The sequence below is a fragment of the Nilaparvata lugens genome, chromosome 7 (genome assembly GCF_014356525.2).
Source record: "Nilaparvata lugens isolate BPH chromosome 7, ASM1435652v1, whole genome shotgun sequence".
Lineage (NCBI taxonomy): Eukaryota > Metazoa > Arthropoda > Insecta > Hemiptera > Delphacidae > Nilaparvata > Nilaparvata lugens.
Genome location: NC_052510.1, coordinates 62,445,761 through 62,473,715, shown reverse-complemented (window position 1 = coordinate 62,473,715; position 27,955 = coordinate 62,445,761). Strand labels below are relative to the sequence as shown.

At 35.6% G+C, this 27,955-nt stretch overlaps 2 protein-coding genes across 2 annotated transcripts in view; both read right to left on the bottom strand.

The window, feature by feature from the left end:
• Positions 1–2,144: 2,144 nt before the first annotated feature.
• Positions 2,145–8,818, bottom strand: LOC120352244 (Bardet-Biedl syndrome 2 protein homolog). The gene is made up of 4 exons (XM_039432008.1): positions 8,630–8,818; positions 7,439–7,624; positions 5,698–5,886; positions 2,145–2,297 (listed from the first exon to the last, which is right to left on the bottom strand). Exons 1-4 carry the CDS (start codon positions 8,747–8,749, stop codon positions 2,145–2,147), a joined length of 648 nt encoding a protein of 215 aa, XP_039287942.1. The 5' UTR covers positions 8,750–8,818.
• A 4,036-nt stretch (positions 8,819–12,854) lies between these two features.
• The window catches only part of LOC111048470 (DNA replication licensing factor Mcm2), a 51,915-nt gene continuing 36,814 nt past the window's right edge, over positions 12,855–27,955 (bottom strand). Inside the window, exons 11-15 of the mRNA XM_039433350.1 lie at positions 26,667–26,831; positions 23,829–24,161; positions 19,926–20,047; positions 17,311–17,524; positions 12,855–13,392 (exon numbers count right to left, since the gene is read on the bottom strand). Of these exons, the coding sequence (XP_039289284.1) occupies positions 13,276–13,392; positions 17,311–17,524; positions 19,926–20,047; positions 23,829–24,161; positions 26,667–26,831 (951 nt within the window). The 3' untranslated portion in view covers positions 12,855–13,275. The remainder of the gene's footprint in view (positions 13,393–17,310; positions 17,525–19,925; positions 20,048–23,828; positions 24,162–26,666; positions 26,832–27,955) is intronic.

Below are 27,955 nucleotides of genomic sequence, written 5' to 3'. Positions count from 1 at the left end.
ACCTCTAAATCCATCTCAACAGAAAATCTCTTAACAAAATCCAGTTCTAAGTTTGGGTATGTTTAGCATTGCTAGTGAATATACATACACCACCACTTCTATGAGCTATTCTACAAAATTCTGATCTCAGTGAATAGCCTGGAACCCTAACTTAATTTATTCCCTTTATTTTTTTAAGCCATGCTCTGTGAAAATAACAATGTCAGGATCCTCCTGTTTAAGAAATACTTCTAATCTGTCAATTTTGTTGCGAAGATACTGAATATTTTGATGATAAATACTAAAAACCTTACCATCTTGTGCTACTCTATCTATAGCATTTGTAGCTATTCCCTTTCCCTTTTTGAGCCAATTTACTAAAAAATCGTTATTTGTTTTTTTGACTGTTTTAAACCAGAGGATGCAAACGGCTTTCATTCAGCTCTGCCAATCTATTACAAAAGATTACTTTGCCAGATCGATTTAGATGCAACCCATGATTAGAGAAGTTATGTCTTTTCAGCCTTTCATTTAGAAACAAATCCCCAGTTGTTTAGAATTCTTATTTTTTAGGCTGTTGATTGTATTATGGATTGATTTGTTTGTCGAATTGATTGCTTCATTTAATTCTGGCCTATCAAACCTATTAGGAATAGTACTTATTATTAGTTTGTTTTTTTGCTGAGTGGCACAATTTCCTTGATTTTTTCTGTTACTTGAGGAAGATGATTCAAGTTAGGTTCATTTATATTATTTGACCCACCCAGTACAATTAGATAGTCATTTTCATCAAAGTCTTTAGTTTGTTCCCTAGCTGACTCTACAACTGCATTAATGATGCACTTGGCTTGAAAAAACATTGGACATCAAATTTATTTTTTAATCTTTTATCAAGGAGATCACTGCAATTACGTCCATGACTGGACGTCAGTAGCAGAACTCTCCCTTCCTATCTTTATTTCCCTCAGCTATATTTTTGGTTGCTGTCTTCAAAACCTCACTGTACGTTTTATTTCGACCATTTTCAGAGCATTTCCCATCATTTAGGTTGGATTCTATTTTTTTGCATTTGGACGGAGGTTCTATCATACATTTAGTATTATCAAATTTAGATTTTAGTTTCTTTATTTCCTCCGACATTAGACTACATTGATTTTTTAGATTTAGTATTTCTTTTTTATGGTCTTCATCTTGTAATTTTATAATCAGTTCCAAAGATTTAATTTCTTCTACCATCCCTAACCTTTCTTCCTCAGACGTTTTTAGAGTTACTTCTAATTGGTTTTTTAAATTAGTGTGGCTACTTTGTAGTTGAGCAACTTTTTCAGCTAAAGTAGTTTGAAGAACTGGGGTTTTTGGTTTTGGCGTTTTTGAATTTTGGTTTTGGGAACGTGTAAGTACTCCCGCTATGTTTGCATTTCTATTATTAACCTTCAGTGTTCTACTAGAGCTCATCTTCCTATCTAAGAAATTATATTACTTGCAATAATAATAATTGATTTATAAATGATAGGATTTTAATTTGGTTATAATTTTAGTCAAGTAAACTATTTATGTTTATTTTTAAATCTCGAAAACCTAACCTCAAACTAACCTCTAAACGGTGTTTGGCTTATTAAAATAGAATTAAGAATTAAAATCTAAAACAAAATGATAAAACGTGATCAAGAAACAATTAATAATGAAATAAACACAAAATTTGTACTTATCCGTGACTATTTGTAACACAAAATCTTCCAAAACCCAGGAGCGAAATTATGTAGTACTTTCATTCACAACCTCTCAAGGTCAATGTACTGCATCAATAACTACAAGAAAGTTATTATATAGTGTTTCCTCATGTAAAACAATAGGACAGAAAGCTCTATGTTTATTTAGGATTTTTCTAGACATTTCAAATTGATGAATTATTTATTAATTTTTGAGAAAAGAACAACAGCTCAATGTAACTTACTGAGCGCGAGGTCTACACTGTTCACGAACTACTAGTATGAATCTTATTGGAATAAATTCCTCTTCTCAACCATATCCTTAAAATTATATTTTGCTAGTTGTTTTTATCTGAATTGTATGTTTTGTTGAATGAATAATAATGCGAGACTGTTTGAATAATATGAAAATGTTTGTATGTTATTACCTTGACCCTCCACGAGCGGTGCAGCTTTTCATAGACGCCAACTGTCCATTGGCCAGCGCGTAGGCAAATCGATTGTTTCGAAGGCAGCCAACGCTGTGATCGCCTCTGTTTCTGTCAACTCGGCCATTATCGCATCCTCCTTGAAGATCCTCAGCTCAAAGTCGTCCGAACCAACCACCAGCTACAAGGCAAACGATCATAATATAATATTTCAAAATCATAAATTAATACGAACAGAATAAGGGCCAACCCACACGAAGCGTTTTACGGCAGGGCAGGAAGCTCTCCGATTGGCTGATTGTGTTGGCGTTCAAGGATCAGCTGATGATCACCCAATCGGAGACCTTCATGCCCTGCCGACTCGTCTGAAAAACGCTTCGTGTGACTTGGCCTTTGATGAGGGAAGAAGGTGTTGAGAGCACTCTAGTGTGCTACTATGTCGTTGTTTGATAACCTCTATGCTTGCTTTACTTTGTCGGTTCACAATGTCTCCAGAGTTTGGAGCCTGTAATAATTATTGCTCTAATAAATTCAAGTTTTGAATATAAATTTTATCAATTTAATTTCACATAATCTACAGCAAAGATAAACAGAAGATAACAATAAAAGAAGGATCAACAGCTTTCACAGCTGAGGCTTAAGATTATAAAGATCTTTCAACTATTTTTAACTACAAACTGAATAGAGAGTTACCTTACAGCAGTATTTCATTCAACAATTATAATTCAATTAAAGGATAAAAAACTTTAGTCATGATTGTGAGCATTTATCAACTGTTTTAAATCATAAGCTAAGAAAAAGTGATCTAATGATGTTCAATTCTAAAATCATTACATTATTTACTTGAAAAAAAATCTGGTGTAGTATACTCACACAACTTTCCTTGCTCATTGAACTGTAAGCCCCATTCTCAAACGAGAATAATTTGGGGGAATAACATAATGACGATTGGCGGCTACATATTTGAAACTACGATCAGACTTCTATATATATCTATATATATAAAAGCGAAATGGCACTCACTCACTGACTGACTGACTGACTGACTCACTCACTCACTCACTCACTCACTCACTCGCATAACTAAAAATCTACCGGACCAAAAACGTTCAAATTTGGTAGTTATGTTCAGTTGGCCCTTTAGAGGCGCTCTAAGAAATCTTTTGGCAATATTTTAACTCTAAGGGTTGTTTTTAAGGGTTTAAAGTTCGTCTTTTAGCATGTATATTCTTCTTCTCCCAATCTCTTAATTATAATTGAAATTTCCATATCATATGTTACTATAGAACTATAATCTAGATAGAGTACCTCTTCGAAACAGTTGTTAACTGGCAACTAAATTAATAATTTTGTCAGGTTGGCATTAAGTTGAGTTGACTTTGTTAGGTTGGCACCAAGTTGAAGATTTAAATGCATTTATCGCGCAAAAATTGATTGGGCACTGCTACTTCAATCCTGGGAATATTATGTTACTAGCAGTCAGGCTCGCTTCGCTCGCCATATCCGTTTAGCCAGCCGTTTAGTCTGGACCCCAGACTGGTTTGTCCTAGCATATGATAAAAATGCCCAAATGAAAAATGCAGGCGAGCGAAGCGAGCCTGCTGATCTCACTCTTGGACGATCCAGTCGGGGGTCCAGGGGGCGGAGCCCCCTGGTTAGACGGATATGGCGAGCGAAGCGAGCCTGACGGCTAGTGTGTATATATAATTGTTTTCAGAGTACTTTTTCTTTGTGTAAATTGTGAAATTCGATGATTTTTTTAAAAGTCGTCAAAACAGCTGTTCTACAGATGAAATATCTCGACTATGTGTTCTTTTTATGAACTGCTCTACCTACCTACCTCATGCACGAGAACGAGGTTACAAAGTCCATTTCTCAAGGATGAGGTGGACCCCCCATTAGTTTCCCAGAAAGGAGACTCATGCCAGTTAATAGAGCTATACAGTTAATAACTATACTGGGTATGAATTTGAAAAAAATCGGTCGAGTCATTTTTGAGAAAACCGTAATAACATGGTTTTTTAGTGATTATACGCCATTTTTCTCAAGAATATTACGGAGCTCCAGCAATTTTCCCAGAAATGAGACTCATGCCAGTTGATAGGGCTTATAAATAGCTATCTAGGGTATAAATTTGAAGAAAATCGTTAGAGCCGTTTTCGAGAAAACCGTGAAAAACATGGTTTTTTAGCCATTATCCGCCATTTTGAATTGAATTTCTTATTGTCGGATCCTCATGGTATAAGGACCTCAAGTTTAAAATTTCAAGTCAATCGGTTAATTAGGAATGAAGCTATCGTGTTCACAGAAATACACACACACACACACAGACCAAAACCCAAAAATCATGTTTTAGGACTCAGGCAACCTTGAAACGTAAAATTAGGGTACCTTAAATTTTTTTGGAAAGCAATACTTTCCTTACCTATGGTAATAGGACAAGGAAAGTAAAAAGAAGTAGCAATAGGTCTTCTGATGCTTCTATAAGAAGCTCTTCATGTGTTTCCAAATGGTGACACTCAGACCAGTCGATTCTAGTCTCCGCGACGTCACTATTTGAAAACACATGCTCTCGACTAGAGTCGAGTATTTTCTCGACCTGATTCACGTAAGTGTGAGTTGAGCCTAGTAGTATAATTTATGTTCACAGTTGTTATGATCATAATATGACTTATAAGTGACTGTGTAGGCTATTGGAGTTATGATTAGTATGATTTTATAAGTGACTGTTTATTGGAGCCTCAAGGTCCAAGCACTCTTTAATTATTCTTACAATAAGTACATCATTTGGCTGGGATCTGGTGGCGCAGATTAGGCTTGGGTTGGGTCCAGCTTTATTTTTATTGTCTATTTGCATTGTATCAATCTACATGAATTTAACTCATTTCCACCTTTTATGCAACTACAGATACAAAAATATTTCATCTTAATATATTGTTTTGATAATTATTATACTTTGTAAAATCTTTATTTTTAGGGTTGTTTTGTGTGCATGTGTGAGTGAATGGCAACTTGATTAGATCTTCATTTCTGATAGGTTTTCCTATAGATTTATCTAGTGGAATTTGAAATATTGTTTCCAATTGTATAAATAAATAAAGTTTAAAATTCTCTTTTATTATATGTTATTGTATTTTGATTAATAGTTTTGAAAATAGTTCAACTATTTTAAGTTTTTTAACAAATAAAGGGTGCTACAAGTTTTATTTGTTTTATTAATTTAAAAGCAGCCCATTTCAATAAGTGTTTTATTTACTTATATATTAATCTTATGTAATCTTATTACATAATATGTAATCTATTTTTTTTCTGTTCTTATGTAAATTTGTCTTCTTTTGTAAAGGGTTGTGTGGCAGAGAGGACCAGGAGTCCTAATTCCGCCCTAATAAAGGCATATAATCAATCAATCATTAGAATGATAGGAAGAGGAAAAATAAGTTAACATTGTTCTATTTCTCTTACAAATTCAGTTGAAGTTACACATATTTTGAATAGAAATGGAATAGAATTTCAAGAAATAAGAAATTATCCTGAATAAATATTTAATTTGAAAATAATAGGTTTCTGGATTATCACTTTACCTCATTTTCTCCATCACCGTCGACATCTAGAAGCGCGAGTGATCTGACATTATCTCCGGTGACCGTCCAGAAGGGATCATTACCCTTTGCATCGAACCCCTGTATGGAGCAGTTACCTCCCACCAAAGCTAGGGGGTTCTCTAGAAGACCTAATCGCCCTATTGTGATTGCATTCACACCATCTGGCACCTAAAAGTGTAAATAATAATTCACTGAAACATAGAATGTTTCCTTCACTCACAGATCAGAGGAATCACTCATCTTCAAATGCTCATAACTAAGGAATAGGATTTTATGAAAATGCAAATCTCCCAGATTTGAATGATATTCGGGTTATGGATAGAGGTTGACCTAACAAGTGTTGCGCTGTAATATGAGACGTTCACTACAATACACAGTGAGTTATCCACTGAAACATGAAATATTTCCTCCAATTTGACCAATAGAGTGACTAGCAGTCAAATTCCTTCAATAAATAAATCTATTCACTTACAGTTATTCAATTACTTTTCATTTATGGTTGATTCACTTACAGAGGTCTATTGATTGAAATTGAAATTTATTCACAACACTCACATATTTTACAAATATTTTTACAATGCAATCATTAATAAAGAAACAGTATCATGATGAAAAAAAAAGAAAAGAACTTCAGTAGCTTAACAGCTGTGATTGAAGTTCTACACTATTGCTATTGTACATTATAATATGAACGAGACAGTCACTTAATTTTGGTAACTAAAAAAAAGTCTTTTTGCAATTTCACACAAACAGAATTAGAGCAATAGTAAAAAACAAAAAAGAAATAATAATAAAACCTGAAAAAAGCAAATAAAATATAATTCCCTGAAGTATCTAAACATCTATACAATAAATATATAACATAAAAAGAATAAATAAATAAACCTCTGTCACCAGTCAAATTTTTAACAATTGAGTCTAAAACCAGTCAAATTGAGCGTCAGTAAAGTAACAAATAAAGGCAAAAGTTAAATTTAGTACAAAATTGTTTACAATACTACAAGGAAATACTGAGGGAGAAATACTATTAATTCAATAAAACCGAAAAAAATGAAGAAAGTCTAAGTAAAATCAAAAACAGTGACAAGATTCTTGAAAAGATGGGAAAAAAAGAGCAACGAGAAATGTATGATATTCTAAAGAAAGGATTAGGATTATAATTTCATTTATTGAAGGAATTCGACTACTATAGTGAGGTCTACGTTATAATGACAGTGCTTGATTAGCAATGGTATTGCTATCCTTGTCTATCATTCAACAAAGCGGATAGCGCTATCTCTTCTCGCTTTGCTCTGTTGCCAGATCGTCTTTTAACAATGTAGAATTAATAATTAATTGACAAAATATTTCATCTTAATTATGAAAATTAATTATGAAATCATAGAAAAATATAATTCCTTGCTTAATAAAATATAATGGATTATTTCAAACGAGAATGAACAGTTAATATTACATCAATAAACCTCTATCAGCTACCGTCTATAGAAGGCATTGAAAAGACAGAGGATCAGCAACGTTTTTCTCCTATCTTTCTCCACCGCCATTATAACGTGGACCTCAATATAGTGCATTTTTTAAGCGATCCCTTGAGATGTACTATCTATTCTGCATACATTATTCCTGAACACTCTCATTTCTCAGTGGTAAGGAATGTACCGTAATAAAAATTAGTGAATTATATCAATTCTACACATAATCAAAACGTTTTCAAATATCTTACCTGTCGGTAGAATATGTCGGAATTATTCTCAACATGGTAGGCGAGCAGACTGCCCTTGGTGCCGACAACCAGAATATCTTTCTCCTCGTCTGGGTTCAGCCGGCCGGCACACAGCGCTGTGATATTCTGATTTATGTTCAGCAGAGAGAATTCTTTGTCCCTCTTGTGAGGACTGTGGATCAGCACCTGAAATATTATTTATTATTCATTTAAATATGATCATTCATTCTCTTATTCACCCCGACACATATTATTATGGCGAGGTATCATAATTAGAACTAAGTTTAGTATTAGCAACTTTTGAATGTATATTGTAATAACTATGTATATGTTTTGTCAATAAACTCCTCTGGTTGCAATTTATTGGCAACCAGAAATTATTATTATTATCATTAATATCGGGGACCGAGCTTCGCTCTGGAGTACAAAAACATAATCAATTTATTACGAAAAAAGAAATTATAATAAAATTCATAGTTCATACAGAAATGTTCTATCTAATCACAGTAAATTGAGATTAATTCCCATAAGAATGCAAAAATTTCCCTCACAAAGACCCAGTTGCACAAAAGCCGGTTAAATTAATCCTGATTAACTTTACGTGAACCAAATCAGAGAAGACCATTTCAAAAAGATGGATTTACTGGAATTAATCAGGATTGAAAATAACCCGGCTTTTCTGCAACCGGCACTAAAAACCTGATTGAATGATTACAAAAGTTCAACAGCTGAGTAATAATATTGACATAGTCCCACACACATGAACTCGCTCACTCACTTCCATCACCAACAGACGACGAAATGATTATTATCAGCTGTTTTCCCAAGGATGAATAATAATTATCCTTTTAATGTCCTTCAGCGAGTTTTCCCAGGGATGAGACCAAGTGCAATCGAATCTTTATATTATAAACCTTCTATGTTCTGAATTTCGCGAGAATCGTTCGAGCCGTTTTCGAGATCCGGTGAAATACAAACATATAAACATTTGTTGCTCGTTTAATAGTATAGGATAAATCAAAATTCAAGGAAGAAACAGTTTTGGGCTGTGCCTGTTAGTCCTTCCCCAATCATTTCGAAGAATTATTGTGTTCAGTATATCAATAAATAAATAACGAGAGAAGCTCGGTGCCTCGATATTATAAAATAATTAGAGCAGTTCAATAGTATTTATTATATAAAATCACCTACCTTATCACCGGTGGTAGCAGCCGTCAAGCAACAATGCGATCCGTCATATTTGCCAATTGTTATTCTGCCAGGCAAGACTTGATAGTTCAGATGGAGCGTGAAAACTGGTATGGCCATCATCTTTGAAACTACTCTTTAATTCAACTCACTTTCTCAAAATTGAATCACATATCAAAATATATACAAAAATATAAAATATCACATATGAAAATTAATTATGTAACTTATGTCATTTTTAGTTGTTACTAAACGAAAATCCAAATTGAATGCTGTTAATCACCCCGAAGACTTCTGCTACAGCAAATATTGACAACAGGGTAAACAGCTAGATGGAAATTCGATGAGCGCTACTGTACAAAAATTATTTGTCAGCCCGGGATTTTTAGGGCCGGTTTCCGAGCTCGGGATTTAGCTAAGTCCTAGACTTTAAACAGCTGGAGTCAGAAGATTGGCTTTCCAAAACGGGGCGTAGTCGCAGTCATTGTCATAGTCACGTTTGAATTAAATTTCGAAAAACTAGAGAATTGAATGCAAAATAAAATAAATAGAAAATAGTGTAGTTTCAGCTATTTTGAATTATTTGAGAATGTCTAATTTCGTCAAGGAAAAACGTTTTCAATTATAGAAATGAGAAAATAAAAACTAAGACTACTGTTATAAAAGCTGCGACTATGCCCCGTTTTGGAAAGCCAATTTTCTGACTGTTTTAAGTCTAGGACTTAGCTAAATCCCGAACTCGGAAACCGGCCCTTAGTGCTGGTTGCACAACAGCCGGTTAAATTTTAACCGTGATTAATGCCACGAGAACCAATCACAGAAGCCGTCTTTTCAAAAACGCCTTCTCTGATTGGTTCTCGTGGAGTTAATCACGGTTAAAATTTAACCGGCTGTTGTGCAACCGGACCTTAGTGTTAATAGTAATCCATATCTGTTAGGGAAGAAGAAACTCAAAAAACTACTTATGAAAATAATTAACTATAACTTGTCATTATTAGGTCTAGTTTGGTCATGTTATTAGTGATCTCAATTATTAGTGATAAATAAATCTGTTAGTTCAAAAAACTACGAAAACTAACTACGACATAATTATGTGCGTACACAAAATATTCACTGGTCAAAACATTGTAGGCAACTACTACCTTATTGCCGGTTCACAAGGTCCAATATTGTTGTGTGATGGTTGCCATGACAACACAAGTATTACGGTTGCTATGGTAACGGCACAACAGCTGATTGTGACGTCATTCATACATCTCTGGGAAGCTTTAAAAACAAACAAACAAACATACATGGGATATAACACCCGGTTGCGCGTACTTCTATTGGATTTAACCGTGGTTAAATGACGTCATCTGGATTCCCACACAACAGTGAAAATATAATTCATATTAGTTCTAGGTTAATAATTATTGATTAAACGAAAATCCAAATCAAATGCTGTAAATCACCCCGAAGACTTCTGCTACTGCAAATATTGACAACAGGGTAAACAGCTAGATAGAAATTCGATGAGCGCTACTATTCAAAAATTATTTGTTAGCCCGTGAATCGAACCCGGTACCTTCTAATTGCCTAATTTAACAGTCACTGGTTTAAGGGAAACCAGCTTTAAGACACATTGAAGTGGATTTCACTGTAAACAATTAATGCTGCACTCAATTATTGATGAAACTTTATTAGAATAATTAATTCTAATCTTTAGAATAATATTCTACTGTAGCATCTAAATAAGGCGAGAGATTTTACTAAAAATTGCAGTCAACCAAGATAGTGATAATGGTCCACGTTATAATGGCAGTGGAGAAAGATAGGAGAACAACGTTGCCGATCATCGGTCTTGTCATTGCCTTCTATAGACGGTAGCTGATACAGGTTTATTGAAGTAATATTAACTGTTCATTCCCGTTTAAAATGATCAATATTATATTTTATTAAGCAATAAATAATATTTTTCAATAATAATTTCATAATGAATTTTCATAATTAAGATGAAATATTTTGTTAATTAATAATTCTACATTATTAAAAGACGATCTGGCAACAGAGCAAAGCGAGAAAGAGAGAGCGCTATACGCTTTGTTGAATGATAGATAGACAAGGATAGCAATACCATTGCAAATCAAAAACTGCCATTATAACGTGGACCTTACTATATACTATAATATTCAAATAAGGCTTAGGCTCGGTTGCACAAAAGCCTCTTAAGTTTCAACTGTGATTAAATTCAACCAGAGAACCTTCTTTTCAAAAAACCCTTTATGATTGGTTCTCGTGGCATTTAATCATGATTAAAATTTAACAAGGTTCTGTGCAACCGAACTTGTTTCATATTCTGGTCTTAATGCTGTGCAAAGGCTAAAAATAAACTTTCTACTTGTTACATTTTTCAAAGTTTTTCGATTTGTATACTATCAAAATAAAAAGTTTTCTCAGGAAAACATTTTTTTCTGATCATTAGTTTTTGAGATATGAGCGCCTCAAGTTTAAATTTGGGAACATTTCAAATTCGGTAGGCTATTGCTGATCTATTAAAACAAAAATATCATTTTTTGAGAAAGCTATTCGATTTACCAAAGATAACTGGACTAGAAGTTATTTTTGGTAATTTTAAGTAAATCAAATAACATTCTCAAAAATTGATATTTTTAGAAATGTTTTGTTTTACTAGATCAACAATACCATAAAGAATCTATCCTCTAAATCGCATAGACTTATCTCTTACCGAATTTGAAATGTTGTCCCAAAAATTTAAATTTCATGCGCTCATATCTCAAAAAGTAATGATCAGAAAAAAATGTTTTCCTTAGAAACCTTTTTTATTTTGATAGCTTGATGATATACAAACCGAAAAACTTTGAATATAATCACCAGTAGAAAGTTTATTTTTAGCCTTTGCACAGCCTCAACACTGATTCGCTGTTAATTCAAGTAAAGATGTGCACAAGAGCCCAGCTTGGAAATGAATTTTTAAACAATAAAAACAGATAACTTGATCAATAACTAATCATTTTATTAATTTTGTACGAAAAAAACATAATATGAGGTATAAATCAACAAGAAATTGCAATTTCTTAATCACATCTATAAGATCTGATTATCATAAGGTACAGTACAAGAAAGATAGCTTAACAATATTATCTACTGCAACTTCTACAAAAATAATTATATAATACAATGAAAAGTTTCATCAAATAAACAGTCATAGATAGTATAATAAATTGTTATAGTTTTAGTAAGGCATTGTTTCTGTTTAAATCTAATCTAAGAACTGAGTTTCAAATTCATAGGGCCGGTTTCCGAGTTCGGGATTTAGCTAAGTTCTAGACTTTGAACAGCTGGAGTCAGAAAATTAGCTTTCCGAAACGGGGCGTAGTCGTAGCTCTTATAACAATCTTTATTTTCACATTTCTATAATTTTCCTTGACGAAATTAAACATTCCTGAATCATTCAAAATAGCTGAAACGTTACACGATTTTATCTGTATTTTATATTGTGTTCAATTTTCTAGTTTCAAAATTTAATTTAAACGTGACTACGACTACGCCCTGTTTCGGAAAACCAATTTTCTGACTCCAGCTGTTTAAAGTCTAGAGCTTAGTTGAATCCCGAGCTCGGAAACCGCCTCTTAATTTAAAACAGACGAGTTTAATTTCTAACATCAATCATATTACACGAATATACTACTTAAAAATAATAAGAAAACAAAGATATTGTCAAATTTCACTGAAAATTTATTAAAAACTTTAAAACAGAACCATGGTTTCACGTAGTTAACCAACGCATCATCAGCTGTACTGAGGAATGAGGATACAGAAACATTCTGTATTAGCAACTTTTGAATGTTTCTGTATCCTCAATCCTCAGTACAGCTGATGATGCGTTGGTTAACTACGTGAAACCATGGTTCTGTTTTAAAGTTTTTAATAAATTTTCAGTGAAATTTGACAATATCATTGTTTTCTTATTATGGAGAGATTTCACAACATCACCATCAATTCTACTAATTTTATTATACTTAAAAATACATACGAAAAATGGAAAATAAATGCAGACTTTGCTGCAATAATTCTAATAATATAAAATACAAATTTAAGAAATGTTTTGAAATAAAAAAATGTCTACACACTTGAAACACAAAGAATAAATGATGCATTATACGGTACTTAGCAAACATTAGCATATAGAATTAATTATAATAATATAATAATCTAGCAGCTTCTAATTATTACTGAAAGCTATACGAATAAAAAAAAAACAACATGACTTTCAACTAAAGAGTTTCAACTATATTTGTACTTATACTTTTAAAATTAAAGGCACTTAAGCTGGGTTCACACCAAAGTTATTAACTTAATTCATATAGATTCTATTTGATTTGAATGGAACTTGACAACCACATATGTTCATCATGTGTCTGATAAGTTATGTTCAAACTAATAGAATTTATAAGAATTGAGTTATCAACATTTTGTTATTAACTTTCGTGTAAAGGCAGCTTTAGAAAGGCACATAGCTTCCAAACATGGTTTGAAACATTACAATATTGTTGAGATATGTAATACAAAAATATTTTCAAATGAATTTTACAAATATTTGACAATATGGAATTGTTTTAGGACATTCACCTTTTCGTGAGATTTCAGATTCAGTCCATAATTACTTGTGTTATCATCCGCCTGTTAGAATCGTATTGGTAGTGGTGAGATTGGAACAGTTTGCTTTCGTAAAATGGCTTCACGTCGCGGATGTTGATTTGTTTCGCCTGCAAACAAATAATTCAATATTTAATACAAGATGGCAATAAAACACACAATATTTTTCCCTTTTTGTGTAGTTGAGAAGTTGATATTGTGGTAATTATTCATATTAAATGAAAAAGACTGAGAAGTTTTTCAAAAGACAATTTCTCAGTCTTTTTCATTTGAAACACACAATATATATCATGAGTTTTACAACATTCAAGCTAGTATTTATTTATTTATTCATAATTTACAATCAACTTAAGGACAAAGAAACAGACTACAGTCCATAACTTCTTTTCATCCCAAATTCATAAAATAAATTGTCCAAATAAAGGTTATGTGCGACTTTTCACTCTTCACTAATTTCCACATTGAAACAAAACACAAACACTTGAAACAATTAATTAGTTTAAAACGTAAATAACAGTCTAGTTTTAAACGTAAATGTGAAAACCTTCTGAATAATGTGCGCATGTAACTCTCTTGTGGACGAGGATATTAATCCACTTATCAGCATGATAGTTTGCAGACTCAATTTAAAAAAAATAATTTGCATCATCACTCGGGCTTTGTTGTCATATCATAATTGTCATCTTCATTGTAGTTATCACATTATTAGGGTCGGCATAATCATCATCGTTCATCGTCTTAGTCATCATCTTCATCATCATTGAACATTTGTTATTTTTTCACTTTGAAACTTTTTTTTCAGTTATGTGTCTGGTGATTGAATTTATATGTAGTATTGGGTTTGTTGCAGTTGTGGTGGTTTTTGTTAGTATGTTACTGATACATTTTGAGTAATGCTTTTCTTTTTCATATTTCTTTAATAGTAAGTTTTGGTTTAATCACTTTATTATTACTTTTATATGATGGTTTAATTATATAATTTGATACCTTTGTACTCATCAGCATCATTAATTTGCATCATCACTTGATTTAATTAGTTCAATAGTATACTAGTTTAATTACTTTATTATTATTTTAATATTATAGTTTATTTATATAATTAATTATGCATGAGAATTTTCATGATAATATTATAATTATAGTAATTTGACATTATTATGATTTGAGTTAAGGAGGCAGTTGTGGGTCTCCAAAGAGATATTGTGAAATAAATAAATAAATTTTGAATTTAGAAGGATTAAGATCAGAATTGATAACAAAATTTCTTCTACTTCTATTAATGAATTATCACTAGTATAATTATAGTTTTCTTGATACAGTGGAACCTTGATATCGTAAGCTACATATCAAGGGACTGCTCAAGAATGTAGTCTACCTATTACGGGGTCTGTACTAAATCGGGGAGTGCTATAATATATATATATATATATATATATATATATATATATATATATATATATATATTATATATATATATAAAGGGTGATTCTAAAAGAGCGCCGGTTTTAATATATCAAATTAAGAGGTTAATTTAAACGAAAAATTGAAAATAAATACATCAACATGTTCATCTCACCTTCCGATTTCATGTATGAAAAATTATGTCATGAATGTGTCCTCCTCTACTGCGCTGGCACGCATCAACTCTGTCCATGAAATTCCCTATTACTGCACGACAAGTTTCCACTTCCATTTCGCCGATAACCCGTCGAATTTCCTCCTTCAAGTCATTGATGTTTCGGGGTTTATTAGCATACACCAATGACTTCAGATGACCCCAAAGATAAAAGTCACAAGGCGTCAAGTCACACGACCTTGGTGGCCAATGATGATCGGAATTACGAGAAATGACGCGATCCTGAAACCGTTCATTGAGCAACACAATTGTTTCGCGGGCAGCGTGGCATGTGGCACCATCCTGCTGAAACCACAACTCGTCAATGTCTATTCCATCCAAATGAGGCCATAAAAACTCCCTAATCATCGAACGGTATCGGTCTCCATTCACTGTCACTGCTTTACCTTCCTGGTCTTCGAAAAAATAAGGGCCGATGACGCCACCTGACCAAAAGCCGCACCAAACTGTCACTCGCTGTGCATGCATTTCTCTTCTGAAATGATGCGAGGGTTTTCTGAACCCCAAATACGGCAGTTCTGTTTATTAATGAAACCGTTCAAGTGGAAGTGCGCTTTATCACTGAAGATGATTTTGTTTGCGAAGCTGTCATCCTCCTGCAGTTTTCCCAATACCCAGTCGACAAACTGTCGTCTTTTCTGGTGATCTGTCACTTTCAAATGTTGCGTCAACTGTATTTTGTAGGGGTGACATTGGAGATCGTACCGAAGAATTCTCCGTACAGAAGAACATTTCAATCTCAATTGCTGAGCACGGCGACGAATTGATTTCGCTGGGCTAACAGCAACACTGTCACGAACTAACGCAATGTTCTGCTCAGTTCGGACAGAACGACGACGTCCAGGACTTTTAAGGTCGACTGTTGAGCCCGTCTCAAAGAACTTTTTCATGAGTCTGCGAACTGTTGATTCATTCGGTGCTTCATTTCGTCCTAGAGTACCGCGAAGTAGCCTGACAGTAGCCGCATAACTCTCTCCATTCTGATAGAACGTTTTGACGATTAACACTCGTTGCGCACAAGTAAACTTCTCCATGGTTAGACACAGACTGCAAGATCTAAAGAAATACGATCAGAATTGACAATCGGAATGTTACCAGAAATAGAATCGAGGTCACGCATTGTTGCCAACCGATAAACGAAAATTACCAGCCGTTTAAAAACCGGCGCTCTATTGAATGACCCTATATATATATATATATATATATATATATATATATATATATATAATATATATATATATATATGTGTGTGTGTGTGTGTGTGTGTGTGTGGTGTGTGTGTGTGTGTGTGTGTGTGTGTGTAGTACGTATGGACGTTTGAAAGGACTGCAGAGAAATTACTATAACGGGGAATATACTAAAACGGGGTGTACTCTCTTCATTCTTTATTGACTCATACAATAAGTACGTCATCAAAATGATAGGGAGAGAAGTGATCCGTGGTCTAGTAGATAGAGTGCTTGCGTAGCAACCTAGAGATCCCGGGTTCAAACCCCACTCAGTACCCAAAGTTTTTAAACAGGTCACTCCCGTGTTATCGGATGGACACGTTAAACTGTCGGTCCCGGCTGAAGTATGACAGTCGTAAGGCCCATTGACGGCTCAAAACGTATGTTCAGTTGGCCCTTTAGAGGCGCACTAAGAAATCTTTTGGCAATGTTTTACTATAAGGGTTTAAAGTTCGTCTTTTAGCATGTATATTCTTCTTATTCTCTTAATTATAATTGAAAAAAGGCCATACCATTTGTTAATGTAGAACTATAATCTAGAGAGAGTAACTCTTCGAATCAGTTGTTAACTGGTAACTAAATTAATAATTTTGTCAGGTTGGCATTAAGTTGAGTTGACTTTGTTAGGTTGGCACCAAGTTGAAGATTGAAATGCATTTATCGCGGAAAATTGATTGGACACTGCTACTTCAATCAGAGCTATTATATTACTAGCCGTCAGGCTCGCTTCGCTCGCCATATCCGTTTAGCCAGATGTTTAGTCTGTCCCCCCGACTGGATCGTCCTAACATATGATAAAAATGCAGGCGACGAAGCGAGCCTGCTGATCTCATTCTTGGACGATCCAGTCGGGGGTCCAGGGGGCGGGGGTCCAGGGGGCGGAGCCCCCTGGCTAGACGGATATGGCGAGCGTAGCGAGCCTGACAGCTAGTTGATAATATTACTATAGTAGGCTAATATTATGTCGGTGTACGGATACTTGAGAATAAATGTACTTGAGAATAAATCAAGCAATAATTCAATATGTGAGCAAAAAATTAATCGATGGTTTCTTCTGCAACCGTAAAAAATAGTTTATTTATTTAATGAATTAATAAGATGTTAATAATAACTATTGTTTGAATTATTAATATGTGAATAAAAGAGAATGAACTGAAACTAACCCTCTCGAGGAAATCACTCTCATGTATCTCGACCATTGCGTCACGCACTCCCTTTCCCCGGTTGAAAGCAACGTGCTCATTGGTGATCTGCCGCAGGATGTAGTAGAGCAGCTCCGTGCTGTCCTTCTTGAAGGTCAAGTACTTCCTGAACGTGTCACGCATCGACTTCATCACGCTGTACTTCTGCGTGTCCACGAAGCTTTCTAACATCATCCTAAAATCAAAAAATATAAGATTTATTGAACATTGTTCAGCAGCAATACAGAGTGATTATAAAAGGACTTTACAACTTTGAAAGCACATAGATATTTATTGAAATTAACTACAGAATTGAGAAAGGTTTCATTTTGTTATAAAACATTTCAAGTTTGAGGTGTGGGTGTTATTACTTTCCTCTAAGCAAGCATAGAGGTTATCAAACAACGACATAGTAGCACACTAGAGTGCTCTCATCAACACCTTCTTCCCTCATCAAAGGCCAAGTCACACGAAGCGTTTTTCAGACGAGTCGGCAAGGCATGAAGGTCTCCGATTGGGTGATAATCAGCTGATCCTCGAACGCCAACACAATCAGCCAATCGGAGAGCTTCCTGCCCTGCCATAAAACGCTTCGTGTGGGTTGGCCCTTATTCTATTCGTATTAATTCATGATTTTGAAATATCATATTATGATCGTTTGCGTTGTAGCTAGTGGTTGGTTCAGACGACTTTGAGCTGAGGATCTTCAAGGAGGATGCGATAATGGCTGAGTTGACTGAAACAGAGGCGATCACAGCGTTGGCTGCCTTCCGCAACAATCGATTCGCCTACGCGCTGGCCAATGGGACTGTTGGCGTCTATGACCAGCTGCACCGCTCGTGGAGGGTCAAGGTAACAAACATTTCCATATTATTTAGAAATTCTCATATTATACTATTGACTTGGAAGTTTGTAGTAGGCCTATTCTTTTTTACTTTCCTTGCCCTATTACCATAGGTAAGGAAAGTATTGCTTTCCGAAAAAAATTAAGGTACCCCAATTTCTAAATTCATATACGTTTCAAGGTCCCCTGAGTTCAAAAAAGTGGTTTTTGGGTATTGGTCTGTATGTGTGTGTGTATGTGTATGTATGAGAGTATGTGCGTCTGTGTACACGATATCTCATCTCCCAATTAACGGAATGACTTGAAATTTGGAACTTAAGGTCCTTACAGTAGAAGGATCCGACACGAACAATTTCAATCAAATGCAATTCAAGATGGCGGCTAAAATGGCGAAAATGTTGTCAAAAACAGGGTTTTACGCGATTTTCTCGAAAACCGCTCTAACGATTCTGATCAAATTTATACCTAGAATAGTCATTGATAAGCTCTATCAACTGCCACAAGTCTCATATCTGTAAAAATTCCAGGAGCTCCGCCTCATCTATGCAAAGTTTGATTTTAGATTCCCAATTATCAGGCTTCAGATACAATTTAAACAAGAAATTCCAAGTGGAAAAGATTGAGCATGAAAATCTCTACAGTTAATGTTCAGTAACATTTTCACCTAAAATTAAAAATAAGCTCGAAATTCGAGAAAATGTTATTATTTCAATTGCTAACTGTTGGCAACTGTTGATTCTATTAAATCATTCACTATGAAGAGATAGCAGACTTCGTGTGTCTCCAGCGTTATTGTCCTGCCACCAGCTGGCTTGGATCTTTGAATATAGTAGACTTGAGATGCGCGTGAACACTAGCGTCAGGTGATCAATTTTCATAACGGCAAGGAAAGTTGTGTGAGTGCGCCACACCAGATTTTTTAGTACATGCGAATGTAAACTTCAACCTTTGATTATATTTTGACGAGAGTGAAGCCTGATTTGGAAAAACAAGTCACTAATTTTTCACACATTTTAAATACGGCAAGGAAAGTTGTGTGAATGCGTCACAACAGATTTTTTTTTAGTTCCATATGACAGCCGTTGGTAATGCGACATACATCCCACCAATAATCGATTTCTTGCCACACTCGTACCAGCATATCAGGCATAACTTGTGCAACCGCAGCGATCGGAATGTGATCCGATTTCGGAGGTCATTGAGATTGTCTGGTAGAGGCGGGACATAAACCTTATCCTTAATGAAACTCCACAGGGAGAAATCCATCAATGTCAAAATCCAACGAAGTTGAAAGCAATTATCTAGAAACACCGATACCTTCCTGTGGGGTTTCATTAGGATAAGGTTTATGTTCCGCCTCTACCAGACAACCTTAATGACCTCCGAAATTGATAATCAAACACTGCCATTATAACGTGAACCTCACTATAGAATTTTAACATGAGTACCTATAATTTGTGGATTTGAGTGAAATTTTTAATATTTTTTGTGATTGTGAAGGAAGATTTTTTGTTTGGATTTGTATTTTAAAATTAATTAATCTGATAAATTCAAAATTATTGTAGTACATACATTTTTTGGACTCAAAATAGTGTGTGAATTAAGTTATCATTTACATAACCTCTAGACTGTGTATTCCAAATTAAGGTTTAAAGCGAATGCCTGTGGTTTTTACCTGCATATTATCTATTGTCTACTGATAAATAAATAAATATAAAATGAATTTAAATCAAGGAATTGTTCAATAGTTTACCTGATAGCCATGTTTACATCGACATCTTGCACATAAGCGCGTAGATGCATACGCGCATGCGCCTCAGCCATTCTGATTATGCTCTCGATATGACGCACTGTGATTGGCAGACTGCCTGTGGCCTGCGAAAATGAAATTAATCAATTATTTATAAAATAATCAATCTATTTTATAAATAAAAAAAGAAATTAATCAAATATAATTGGAAACATAGAATTATCAACAATGACCAATAATCACAACTCTATCAAGAGAGCAAGGGGGTACATCATAACATAATAAAATCTGGTGTGGTACACTCACACAACTTTCCTTGCTCATTTGATCTATAAGCCTCATTCTTAAACGAGAATGATTTAGAGGAATAACATAATGACGATTGGCGGCAACATATTTGAAACTACGATAAGACTACTGTATATAATGTATATATAATTGTTTTCAGAGTACTTTTCCTTTGGGTAAATTGTGAAATTCGATGATTTTTTTAAAGTCGTCAAAACAGCTGTTCTACAGATGAAATAATCTCGACTATGTGTTCTTCTTATAAACTGCTCTACCTACCTACCTCATGCACGAGAAGGACAAAAGACTCATGTCAGTTTAGAAAGTCCATTTCTCAAGGATGGGGTGGACCCCATTAGTTTTCCAGGAAATAGACTCATGCGATTTGATAAGTAAAAATAGAATTACTATAGTGAGGTCCACGTTATAATGGCAGTGTTAGATTAGCAATGGTATTGCTATCCTGGTCTATCATTCAACAAAGCGGATAGCGCTATTTCCTTCTCGCTTTGTTCTGTTGCCAGATCGTCTTTTAACAATGTGGAATTAATAATTAACAAAATATTTCATCTTAATCATGAAAATTCATTATGCAATCATTGAAAAATATAATTTTTTGCCTCATAAAATATAATTGACAACTTTAAACGAGAATGAACAGTTAATATTACATCAATAAACCTGTATCAGCTACCGTCTACAGGAGGCATTGACAAGACATTGATCGGCAACGTTTCATCACTATATTTCTCCAATGCCATTATAACGTGGGCCTCACTATAGTTAAACATCCGAGACAACAATTAAGCCAGTAGTGTTGTATGGGGCAGAAGCCTGGCTTCTTACAAAGAAAGATGAAGATCTCCTGAGTATCTGGGCGTGATAAGATTTATGGACCCGTCTTCATCAATGGAGCCTGCCAAATAAGGACCAACCATGAGTTACATGACCTCTACAGGCAACCAGGAATTGTAGATGAAATTAAATTCAGAAGAATGAGCTGGTTAGGCCACGTTGAAAGAATGACCAACGACTCCTGCCTCAACTAAGAATACTATTTCAAGATTTTTCACCTCTTCAAGTTAATATATTCAAAACAAATTAGGAAGGGAGTAAATTATATTTATTTTAGTTTTCGTAATAGGTGGTTGAAGTGTCGTTGGTATGTTGCCTTCCAAGTTACGTTCATTAAAGAAAGATTTTCATTTCTTGTGTTATGTCAGTGGTTTCTATTTTGAAAGCTTCCTGGGTTTTTGTGTGGTTTACAAATGATTTCCAGGGAGTAGAGCTGTCTTGCGTCCATCACATCGAATTCATTTCAGAGCTTGAGGCCCGGTTTCTGAGCTCGGGATTTAGGTCAGTTCTAGTCTTTAAAAAGCTGGAGTCAGAAAATTGGCTTTCCGAAACGGGGCGTAGTCGTAGTCCTAGTCAAAGTAACGTTTAAATTGAATTTCGAAAAACTAGTAAATTTAATACAAATTAAATAAAGTGAAAATAGTGTAAGGTTTCAGCCATTTTGAATTATTTAGGAAAAACTTTTTCTATTATAGAAATGAAAAAAATCTGGTGTGGCGCACTCACACAACTTTCCTTGCCGTTATGAAAATTGATCACCTGACGCTAGTGTTCTCAAGTCTACTATTCAAAGATTTGAGCCAGCTGGTGACAGGGCAATAACGCTGGAGACACACGAGGTCTGCTATCTCTTCATAGTGAATGATTTAATAGAATCAACAATAATTTGCAATTGAATAATCACATTTTCTCGAATTTAAAGCTAATTTCCAATTTTTGGTGAAAATTTTACTGAACATTAATTGTAGAGATTTTCATGCTCAATCTACTCCACTTGATTTTTTTTGTTTCAATTGTATCTGAAGCCTGATAATTGGGAATCTATCTGCATTGATGGGGCGGAGCTCCTGAAATTTTTACAGATATGGGACTTGTGGCAGTTGATAGAGCTTATCGATGACTATTTTAGGTATGAATTTGATCAAAATCGTTGGAGCCGTTTCCAAGAAAATCACGAAAAACCCTGTTTTTGACAACATTTTCGCCATTTTAGCCGCCATCTTGAATTGCATTTGATCGAAATTGTTCGTGTCGGATCCTTATAGTGAAAGGACCTCAAGTTCCAAATTTCACGTCATTCCGTCAATTGGGAGATGAGATATCGTGTACACAGACGCACATACACTCATACACACACACACACACACATACAGACCAATACCCAAAAACAAGTTTTTTGGACTCAGGGGACCTTGAAACGTATAGAAATTTAGAAATTGGGGTACCTTAATTTTTTTTCGGAAAGCAATACTTTCCTTACCTATGGTAATAGGGCAAGGAAAGTAAAAAATAAAGATTTATTTTGCTGCAACAACAACTATTTACTGCGACTACGAAAGTTTTGGAAAGCCAATTTTCTAACTCCAGCTGTTCAAAATCTAGAACTTACCTGAGGCTAGGCACACACCAGTTAGTCAAGGCAAGACAAGACGTGATCAGACACGTCTTATGACGCAACTCACACTGATTAATCATCGCAATTAGACATGTCTTCATAAGCAACAATGTAAAGTATTGTGATTTATTTCACAATACTTTACATTGTTGCTTATGAAGACATGTCTAATTGCAATGACTAATCAGTGTGAGTTGCGTCATAAGCAACTCAATTCAATTCAATTCTTTATTGCCAGAATTTAACAATGCAACAAATCAAGGTTAATAAATCAACACTTATTACAAGAAAATAAAATGAAATTAACTACCGAGAACTAGAAACTAGAAAATTTTTCGGGCACCACCAGCAAAAAGAAACGTCTTTGACCGCTGGTGGGAGTCGCAAAATGTCAGATTTAAAATAAAATCAATGTGAAGTATTGTAACTAAACGTGTCTGATCATGTCTTGTCTTGACTAACTGGTGTGCGCCTAGCCTGAATGGACCATCTATTTATATCTATGAGGTGATTATGCATGTTAGAAGAAAGACAATGACTAGAAATGCTGATTCGCATGGATACAATACTAGAAATAGAGGAGACTATGTTTCACTGTATCACAGAATAGCTCTTTTTGAGAAGAAACCTACATATATGGGCCTTAAATTTATTAGAAAGCTTCCTACTCACTTAAAAAATTGTGAAGATGTCGATGTTTTTGAGAAGAAATTAAAAAGTTTTTTGATGCTTGGAGTTTTCTATACCACAGAAGAGTTTGTGCGTAGAGAGGGTTCCTTTGTGTAATTTTTTTTCTTCTTTTTTTGTAATACTGTATGTATTATACATTTTTGACAATTCCTATACTCTGATTAGAGTCTCTGGGCAGCTTTAAAAACAAACAAACCAGCAAATAATGGGGTCAGACAAACTTATGTTCTCCTGACGACCAAATACTACACAACATCTCAAGGAAATTGGAAACTCATACTGATTAGTCATTGCAATTAGACACGTCTTCATAAGCAACTATGTGAAGTATTGTGACTAAACGTGACTAGTCTTGTCTTGACTAACCGGTGTACGCCCAGCCTAGATCCCGAGCTCGGACACCGGCTCTTAGTTGAGAAATATTTCACAAATTTCGCAAGTTTGAAAATACAACTGACCAGAGATTCCTGCCGGAGCTGGCTGTACATTTTGGCGACCTTGTCCTGGTCCATGTTGTGCAGTTTGGGCCGAATGTTCTGCTTGGAGTAGACGATGTACTTCTTGAGGACGTCCTGCGGTATCAGATCGGCTTTGGCATCCTCGTCGTCGAGGGGCGTGGCCGGCAGCAGCTGGTGTCCGGGGACACCACTGTCGGCCGGTGGCTTGGGGTGGTGTCGGATGTGAGAGTTCACCACGAAGCGCGCCAGCTGTTCGTCGCGCACGGGGTCCACCTCGTCGCGAACCACGCACAGAATGTCGAAACGCGACATGATTGGCTCGGATAGGTTCACCTGAAAGTCAAGCCAATAAAATCAGATCTTTAATCGTCCAAAAAAGATTATTACATTGACAATGGCTATGATAGAAAAATAGTAATAAACAATATAAAATAAAAATAATAAATAGAATAGAATAAATTATTTACTGCCGAAAAACAAGAAAAATAACGAAGCAATATTACAAGGTGAGCCAGAGAAACTTATCTATTTCTAAGGTCAATAAGAACAAAAGTACTCAAGATAATGATTAAATATTTTTTTATTTCTATATATAAAAATGAATGTCTGTTTGTGCTAGTTTGTTGTTTCCCTATAAACTCGAAAACTACTTGACAGAACGGCATGAAAGTTTGAGAATATGTTGTGTGAATATTGGGGATGGTTTCTTACCAGAAATTTCAATAGGTGGGATAATAATAAATGTTATTAATCCATTTTACAGACCTATGTTTTCGAAATTGCCGCAAGAAAGGCTAAGAGCCTGTTCACGACAGCGATTTACGCTCGGTTGTCGCGCGGTTGACCAACCGAGCGGTTGCCAGGTATAGGGAAACACATGGTGCCGTACACATGCATTGCTCGGTTTTAATAGTCGCCGGCGAATCGCGGCGGTTGTAGTTTCCAGTCCAACCGCTCGGTTGTCGCTCGGTTGCCGGGCGGCTCGATATACTAGAGCAGGCATGAGAGCGTACACATATCTTCAGTCAACCGAGCGGTTTCGATCAGAGCAGTAATATATGTTAAAGAGTGATATAGTGATAAAGATTGAGTACATAGATGTTGTACCTAGTAATTATTTATCATAACCGAGCGCAAACCGCTCATGAATCGCTGTCATGTGTACGAGGCTGGCAAACCGAGCGATTTGCAAATCGAGCGACAACCGAGCGTAAATCGCTGTCATGTGAACAAGCTCTTAACCTAGCTCCGCAGTGCAGGCTGGATGCTTGTCTGACTCGGACTAGGCGCTGAGACAGCAAATAATAGCAGCATTGGTGGGAATGCGAGCGGCCGCAGTAACATCTTCCACCCAGCAATGGTTGGCGTAGTTCCGCCTAGCGGACAGACGAAAGATCAATCCAGTCGGTTATTTGATCCCTCCAGCCAGGCTCAGCCAAGCAGCCGAGACAATAGAACAATGGAGTGGCGGTCTTATTCGCGTTCATCAGCAGTTTTCTTTCTCACGATTATTTTGATTTTTGTGTGTCAATAATAACTCCAGTCACCAGTAAAAAGTTTCCAGAAATGTAGTGTACTACCATATTAATGACTTTTCATGATAATTTTTAATTATTTAAAAATATTGTTGACATTCTGAGCCTTCAGGCTAAACTTGGGGTCGCTGAGAACGAATCTGCAATCAGAATTTCTCTATCACGAAAAATAACGAAAAAACCCAGCTGTTGATCTTCCGGCAACTGTTAACAGTCATCCTGCAATGCGGCCGAAACACTTCCAAGCCAGACACCCATCTCAAATGACAACAACGCCAAGCTGTGAGAAACCATCCTGCACTGCGGCGCTAGGTTTAGAGCTTGTTCTTCTACGTAGAACGGGAAGATCATCATGATTCAAGATCAAGATCATGTTGTGATAAATGATTTAGCATCTAAACTTACCAGCTGTAATAAACACCACTAGTAGTTTCAAGCACATAGGAAGTCCGTATTGAGATGTAAATGAAAATATTGATTGTAAATAAATAAATTCATGATTCACCAAATAAAGTCAAGTGTGTCATGAGATACATTGACTTTTTGGCGGTACGAAGTTCGCCGGGTAAGCCAGTATGAGAATACAATCTCGATTTTTTTCCATGAAGTCTTGAAAATGAGATAGACCAATGGCGACCTCCATTAATGGTGGTCGATCCACCATCTCAAATCGAAATCGACCTCCAATACACTGATGAAGTCGATTTTTGAAATTTCGTTGCAGTATATCAATCGGTATGTTGGCAATGGTGTCGCGAATGTTATTCTTGAGGTGTGCTATGGTCCGTGGTCGATCGACATAAACCAGAGATTTCAAATAACCAATAAAAATATCGCATGTGGAAATGAGCCTTGTCATCAAAAAAAAGTGACCGCGTCTTCAGGCAGGTTGTCAATCAGCATATCACATGCATTTTGACGGGCAACAAACATCACATAATGTAAATATGAAATGAAATGAAAAAATTCTTTATCAGGCGGAGTTAGGACTTTTAAGTCCTAATATTACTATAGTAACTCATACATTCGAATACCGAATAGAATTATAACACTCAGGCCCGGTTGCACCTCTTATTTATTTTATTAATCTAAATAAACTTATTATCTAATATTTTATTTATTTTATTTACAAAGGCAACTTTCTTGAAGAATTTCAAGCCAAGATGTTTATCATGATCAAATGCCACGAGACCAGAGAAGTCTTTTTCGAAAAAGGCTTCTCTGATTGGTTCTCGTGGCAATTAATCGCGGTTAAAATTCAACAGGCTTTTGTTCAACCGGGGCTAATTGTAGTAGAACTCACGTTTTCAGAGAAGGTCATTCCGGGATCGTAGCGTCCCCCGATTGGATTGGCGGCCGCAATGACGGAGCAGCGCGCCTGCAGTGACGTCACCAGACCGGCCTTCGATATCGAAATGCTCTGCTGCTCCATTGCCTCATGGATACTGGTGCGGTCTTGGTCGTTCATCTACAAAACCAAACAACAATTTTTTAAAATTCTGTAGAACAAAATCTGTTTTTTATTTCGCTGAGGATGATGCCCACATGTGCTCTAGGCTTGTGCGTGGGTAATGAGCCGGATGATGGCCAGCACTCGCCTTCACTCCGATTTTTTTCGAGCGTCGAGGCATTATGTTGAGGTGCAATTTCTTAGGGTACAAACACACTGAAAGCGAAGCGTGGCGTGGCGTGGTCAGAGCGTTCATGATACACAGAGGAAGCGTCTGAGCGTCAAGCGTCAAGGGCCTAGAAAGCGTTGTCTAGTTTGCACGGACATTACTTTTTACTTTCCTTGCCCTATTACCATAGGTAAGGAAAGTATTGCTTTCCAAAAAAGATTAAGGTACCCCAATTTCAAGTTTTCTATACGTTTCAAGGTCCACTGAGTCCAAAAACATGATTTTTGGGTGTTGGTCTGTGTGTGTGTGTGTGTGTGTGTGTGTGTGTGTGTGTGTGTGTGTGTGTGTGTGTGTGTGTGTATGTGTGTATGTCTGTGAACACGATAACTCCATTCCTAATTAACCGATTGACTTGAAATTTTAAACTTAAGGTCCTTATACCATGAGGACCCGACAATAAGAAATTCAATAAAATTCAATCCAAGATGGCGGAAAAAATGGCGGATAATTACTAAAAAACCATGTTTTTCACGATTTTCTCAAAAACTGCTCTAACGATTTTCTTTAAATTTATACCATGGATAGCTATTTATAAGCCCTATCAACTGACATGAGTCTCATTTCTGGGAAAATTGCAGGAGCTGCGTAATATTCTCGAGAAAAATGGCGGATAATTACTAAAAAACCATGTTTTTCACGGTTTTCTCAAAAACGGCTCTAACGATTTTCTTCAAATGCATACCATGGATAGCTATTTATAAGCCCTATCAACTGACATGAGTCTCATTTCTGGGAAAATTGCAAGAGCTGCGTAATATTCTCGGGAAAAATGGCGGATAATTACTGAAAAACCATGTTTTTCACGATTTTCTCAAAAAGTACTCGACTGATTTATTTCAAATTCATACTCTGTATAGTTATTTATCAGCTCCATCAACTGGCATGAGTCTCCTTTCTGGGAAACTGATGGGGG

Excerpts from the sequence above, each read along its gene's own strand:
- LOC120352244 (XM_039432008.1), bottom strand. The coding sequence starts at position 8,749 with ATGATGGCCATACCAGTTTTCACGCTCCATCTGAACTATCAAGTCTTG. Across the intron at positions 7,625-8,629 it reads CTGCTACCACCGGTGATAAG|GTGCTGATCCACAGTCCTCA; the intron begins GTAGGTGATTTT and ends ATAATATTTCAG. Across the intron at positions 2,298-5,697 it reads ACGGTGATGGAGAAAATGAG|CTGGTGGTTGGTTCGGACGA; the intron begins GTAAAGTGATAA and ends TTTGCCTTGTAG.